The sequence below is a fragment of the Pimephales promelas genome, chromosome 14, assembly GCF_988280905.1.
Source record: "Pimephales promelas chromosome 14, fPimPro1.hap1.1, whole genome shotgun sequence".
Taxonomy (NCBI): Eukaryota; Metazoa; Chordata; class Actinopteri; order Cypriniformes; family Leuciscidae; genus Pimephales; species Pimephales promelas.
In genome coordinates, this window is record NC_142782.1 from 8,372,394 (window position 1) to 8,378,413 (window position 6,020).

General features: G+C 44.6%; 1 protein-coding gene across 1 annotated transcript; it reads left to right on the forward strand.

Annotated features, from left to right (window-relative positions):
- The first annotated feature begins 262 nt into the window (after positions 1–262).
- On the forward strand, positions 263–3,825 carry LOC148973662 (uncharacterized). The gene is made up of 5 exons (XM_089119200.1): positions 263–512; positions 1,033–1,123; positions 1,876–2,223; positions 2,730–2,822; positions 3,452–3,825. The coding sequence occupies exons 1-5, from the start codon at positions 321–323 to the stop codon at positions 3,823–3,825; spliced, it is 1,098 nt and encodes a 365-aa protein (XP_088975326.1). The 5' UTR covers positions 263–320.
- Positions 3,826–6,020: the final 2,195 nt, after the last annotated feature.

Here is a 6,020-nt window from a genome sequence, read left to right on the forward strand (position 1 = left end):
AGAGGAGACTTTTATTCCAGAAGGAGATCGGATAATATATCCTAGCTAACGCTACATCGTTTTATTTATTTTTATTTAATATTATTTCTGAGGACGCTTTAATTTGATTGTTCTTTTCTTGTTTTTGAGGGAGTTTTGGAGTTTTATTTTATTTATTATTGTTTATTTTTATTTTATTTTTATTTTTAAATTTTTTTTTTGGGGGGGGGGGGGGGGGGGGTTGGGGTATTTCTGAGTATTTTGGGTGGGGTATTACTGAGGTGGGGTATTTCATTGTATTGTATTGTATTTTGTATTGTATTGCTCTTGTTTGCAGGAGGATGCCAGGCCCGACCGGGACTCAGAGCCATGAGCTTATTCCTGGATATGTAACATCTCTGTCTTGTGAGTTTGTTTCTGTCTCCACAGGTCCGGCTGACAGGAAGAGAGAGTGGCAGAGAGACAGCCAGCAGAGCCCAGATGATGGACGTCCGTCCACTTCTTCTCAAGACTCTCGGAGAGCAAAGGCAAAGGTAGGGTGGCCAACAGTCCTGTTTTCACGTCCTGTCCTGGCCCTCCTGGCTGCTCTTTATAAAGTGATGAAAATGTCCTGGTTTTCAAAAAACTGCTGGGAAAGATCAGCTCTACAGCAAAATATAGATGGGCAAGGAAGAAAAACAGGATAAAGAGGAAGAAAACTAAAGATATAAATATATTTTGTTAGTTCTTTTTGGCAAGTTTGTGAGAGATATATATTTGTTCAATTTGTAGGTATTTCTTTCAGTTATTTATTATTTATATATTTACTTTTGTAATACAGAAGAGACATTATTTCATTATTTTTGAAACCTGTCATAATAAAACGTTGAGTAACCTCTGAGAAGCCTATCTGAATTTGTGTCTTGTTAATGTAACAATTTTCTATTTATACAGAGGAGGAATAGCCTACTTTCAATGTATTGAAATTAATAAGGCATCTTTGAGTAAACTTTGAGTATCTGTTTGCTGGGCCGAGTGTCCTGGTTTTTGGTAATCAAAATATGGTCCCCCTAGGCAGAGGAAGAGGAGAAGCTTCATTCCCGTGACTGGAGCGGCATCACCCCAGACCAGAGGACTGTACCGATACCTGAGAGAAGAGCTGAGGGTAAATCAAATGACCATTGGAGAATATTATCACTGGAGTTTCATTAATTACCATATATGACCACACCATATTATATCAAAATACAACTGAAGCCAATAATCAGATTTAGTTTTTATTCCAAGACACATCATAACATATTTAAATAAGGATTGGGTACAAATTTCAAGAATAGCCATAATTTGAGTATCCAATGTTTAATAATTATGATTAGTTTGAAACATGCTTGTGTGTGCTATTCCCTGCTTTAGAGGATCATGGTCACACATGGTACACAACATTATAAGTTATTATTAATATTTGGTTGGTTCTCTTGTTTTTGCATGTGTTTTTAATTCAGCTTTATATAACAGCCTGGACAAAAATGATGTTGCCAAATTGTTTATGTTTTATTGAATTATTATCACAAATTAAACAATCGACTCCCAGCTTAACTGTGCAATATGACTACAAAATCTTACACACATTTATAATAACATTTAAATGCAAGACAAGAGTGCAGATGTCAGATTTCCTGGGCCGGACGTCACTTGTGTTCACTATTGTATATCGCTGTAATTGTAAATGTAAGGGAGGAAAGGAAAGCATGTGTGTGTGTGTGTGTGTGTGTGTGTGTGTGTGTGTGTGTGTAATCAGGCACTAGGATGATTGGGACGAACATATTTAACTGTTGTAATCCCATGTTGTTCTTTCTTCATGATGTCAAGCCTCAGTATTTACGGTTTCTTGTGTTAATGTTTTTACCTTTCTTCAAGGCATCTGTGCTTTCTTACGGAGAATCGGGAAGGCTGTAAAGCTGGACTGCAGTGAGGTCGATATACTTGTGTCCACATATCCCTCCTGCAATCCCACGGATGTCCAGCAGGATTCATCCGAGTTTTACTGGGCAACACCAGTGCATCCGTGTCCATCTGGAGTCCAGCTGCCGGTTAATGCCGATCCGGACGATCCCGAACACTCATGCACATCTGTCCTGGACCCAGAGCCGGCAGTGGCACGAGATCTAGAGCTGATGTCTTTCTCAGGATTGTCCAGTCTCTCTAGTATCGAGCTGACGCCGGACTCTATTCAGGACGATCCTGACGATGCATCGTCTGTCCCGGGTGAGTCTATGGTCATTATTATTACTGTCAGTACTTTCATTATAACCGAGTTGTGTTGTGTTCATCTTGTGTACCTAATTATTAAAGTCCCCCGCTGGTCAATCAATTCATCCCTTTAAACTCATCTTTGATCACCAAATAATTCCATATTTAAATGTTTTTTTCTTTGAAAAAACAATCCGTCACGCCTTAAAATAGTTTGAATGTAACTCGACACCCTTGCCTCATTTAGTATGCTCGGTTCTATGAATATGCAAATGAGCCCCGCCTCCACTCACTCACTCAGCCCAGAGATCCACTGGTTGACGATCACACGTTGATCTGATTGGTTACAAGGTGGTTTGTGACGTCAGAAACACCAGCGATTTCACACCGTGTTTTTGAGACTGTCTTTGGTTCACTGCAGTTTTAAGGAGGAAATACTCTGAAAATACTTGAAAAATGTCCCACTTTTCCAGTTGTCTCACCTCACAATTGAATTCTTTCTTCATTATGTCTTCCCTCAGACTTTGCTGAGAGCCAAACAAAGAAGAAGAAGAAGAAAGATGTGGGTGCGTTTCTCCGTAGGAAATGGAGGGCTATGATAGCGCCGGCTGTTGGTAAGTCTATTATTAGTCTATTGTCATTCTTTTCGTTATAGTTGTAGACTTTTGCTCTAGTCTACGGTTTATGTTATTCTTGTTCCCCTTAAATTATTAGTGTTCAACATTCAGCATCTATTTTATTTTTCACTATAATCTAGCGGTGGGAATCTTTTGGTGCTTCGCGATTCGAAGCGATTCTCGATTTTGAATCAAATTTCGATTTGAAATGAGCATTTTGATTGTAGTTTACTGTTGTGTGTTACTTCTCTTATTTGACTGCGGTACACAGTTTAATAGCTCTAGAGAAAAAAAGAAAATCCGACTGAATTAAATGTGAACCTTGAAATGTATTTAGTTTTTTAGGAATGAGTGCATGAAAATAGTTACACATCCGGTTTTCTTCCATTTGAAAAGGCATTTTTGTGTGTGGGCTGTAGTCATATACGTTTACATAAGGGATTTATTAATATGAAAATGATTTTGTGATTCTCTACTGTAACCCATGACACAGTCACAAGCTGTTATAAGTCCATCACTTTTTTGCCGTTTTATTGCCTTTCCATGATTTGATTTGGTCGTCTTTGTTTTGTCCGAAGTTGGCGTGGCGTAATTGAATTTATTTTTCCATTTTTTCTTTTTTTTAGAAAAACAATCAAGAAGGAGGGTGAAGAAAGGCTCATTCATCCAACGAACATGGAAAACTCTAAAGGTTTCCGCTCTTGGTTGTTACGGGGACGACACAGTGGACCCAGATCCAGCAGATCTACAGCCACAAATATCTGTCCTCTCCAGGGACTTAACCGAGCCAGGTCCATCTCACCGCGAGATCAGTTCTGACCAGTTACCCTTCTCAGGTCCATCTCACCGCGAGATCAGTTTAGACACGTCACCCTTCTCAAGTCCATCTGGTTCCCAGTCAAGTTTCTTTTGCTCCGATTCATCGTCTGCTCCATGTCTGACCGATCTTCTCTCAGAGTTATCAATTTTAATGGGAGATTACGAGCCTGTTTCCAGTTAATCCAGTCTCAAGCTGATCCTGAGCTGAGTTGTAGGGCTGTGCACACGTTTCTTTTCTGTATTGACTAAGCCTGAATTGCGGAAGAATCATCAAACTGAAGCTGAAATTGGGCAACCTGATATACACGGACACTGTTGGTTGAGGACTAAATTGGACTTAGTGTGATTTCAATTTTCCATGTTGCTGTTGTTGTTTTTTTTTCTTGATTGTTTCAAGTCCTTTTGTATTTTATTTTCATTTTTTACATTTTTTATTCTGATTGAATATTGTATTGGTTTCTCTCATCTTTTCCTATTTTGTTTCTAAGGTGACGAGAGTTGAAAGGAGAATTTAAAGGGTAATTGGGTGAAAGAATTGTAGCTAGAATTAGATTCAAACGTAGCTAAAATTAGGTCAGACGCGTCTCAAGCCACTGTCGTTACCCACGTGACACCTGACACCTGGAGGGGCGTGATTGGGAGGAACGGCCCCCCCGACCTGAACCCGAGTGGTGTTCAGTTATTGGACTTCTGTGCTAGTTACAGTTTGTCCATAACGAACACCATGTTCAAGCATAAGGGTGTCCACCAGTGCACGTGGCACCAGGACACCCTAGGCCGTAGGTCGATGATCGACTTTGTGGTCGTTTCATCTGACCTGCGGCCGTATGTCTTGGACACTCGGGTGAAGAGAGGGGCGGAGCTGTCAACTGATCACCACCTGGTGGTGAGTTGGATCCGATGGCGGGGGAGGAGGCTGGACGGACTCGGCAGACCCAAGCGTACTGTAAGGGTTTGCTGGGAACGTTTGGCCGAATCTCCTGTCAGAAAGATCTTCAACTCTCACCTCCGGCAGAGCTACGACCAGATCCCGAAGGAGGCTGGAGATATTGAGTCTGAGTGGACCATGTTCTTCACCTCCATTGTCGAAGCGGCTGCTCGGAGCTGTGGCCGTAAGGTCTCCGGTGCCTGTCGAGGCGGCAATCCTCGAACCCGGTGGTGGACACCGGAAGTAAAGGATGCCGTCAAGCTGAAGAAGGAGTCCTATCGGGCCTGGTTGGCTCGTGGGACTCCGGAGGCAGCTGACAGGTACCGGCAGGCCAAGCGGACTGCGGCCCGGGTGGTCGTGGAGGCAAAAACTCGGGCCTGGGAGGAGTTCGGTGAGGCCATGGAGAAGGACTATCGGCTGGCCTCGAAGAAATTCTGGCAAACTGTCCGGCGCCTCAGGAAGGGGAAACAGTCCCCTACCAATGCTGTTTACAGTAGGGGTGGGCGGCTGTTGACCTCGACTGGGGATGTCGTCGGACGGTGGAAGGAATACTTCGAGGACCTCCTCAATCCCGCCGTCACGTCTTCCATTGAGGAAGCAGAGGCTGAGGGTTCGGAGGTGGACTCGTCCATCACCCTAGCTGAGGTCACCGAGGTAGTCAAGAAACTCCTCGGTGGCAAGGCACCGGGGGTGGATGAGATCCGCCCCGAATACCTTAAGTCTCTGGATGCTGTGGGGCTGTCTTGGTTGACACGCCTCTGCAGCATCGCGTGGCGGTCGGGGACAGTGCCTCTGGGATGGCAGACCGGGGTGGTGGTTCCTCTTTTTAAGAAGGGGGACCGGAGGGTGTGTTCCAACTATAGGGGGATCACACTTCTCAGCCTCCCTGGGAAAGTCTATGCCAGGGTACTGGAGAGGAGAATACGGCCGATAGTGGAACCTCGGATTCAGGAGGAACAGTGCGGTTTTCGTCCTGGCCGTGGAACACTGGACCAGCTCTATACTCTCTACAGGGTGCTGGAGGGTTCATGGGAGTTTGCCCAACCAGTCCACATGTGTTTTGTGGATTTGGAGAAGGCATTCGACTGTGTCCCCCGAGGCGGCCTGTGGAGGGTGCTCCGGGAATATGGGGTCCGGGGTCCTTTGCTAAGGGCTGTCCGATCCCTGTATGACCGAAGCAGGAGCTTGGTTCGCATTGCCGGTAGTAAGTCAGACTTCTTCCCGGTGCATGTTGGACTCCGGCAGGGCTGCCCTTTGTCGCCGGTTCTGTTCATAATTTTTATGGACAGAATTTCTAGGCGCAGCCAGGGGCCGGAGGGTGTCAGATTTGGGGACCACACGATTTCATCTCTGCTCTACGCGGATGATGTTGTCGTGTTGGCCCCTTCATACCAGGACCTTCAGCATGCACTGGGACGGTTTGCAGCCGAGTGTGAAGCGGCTGGGAT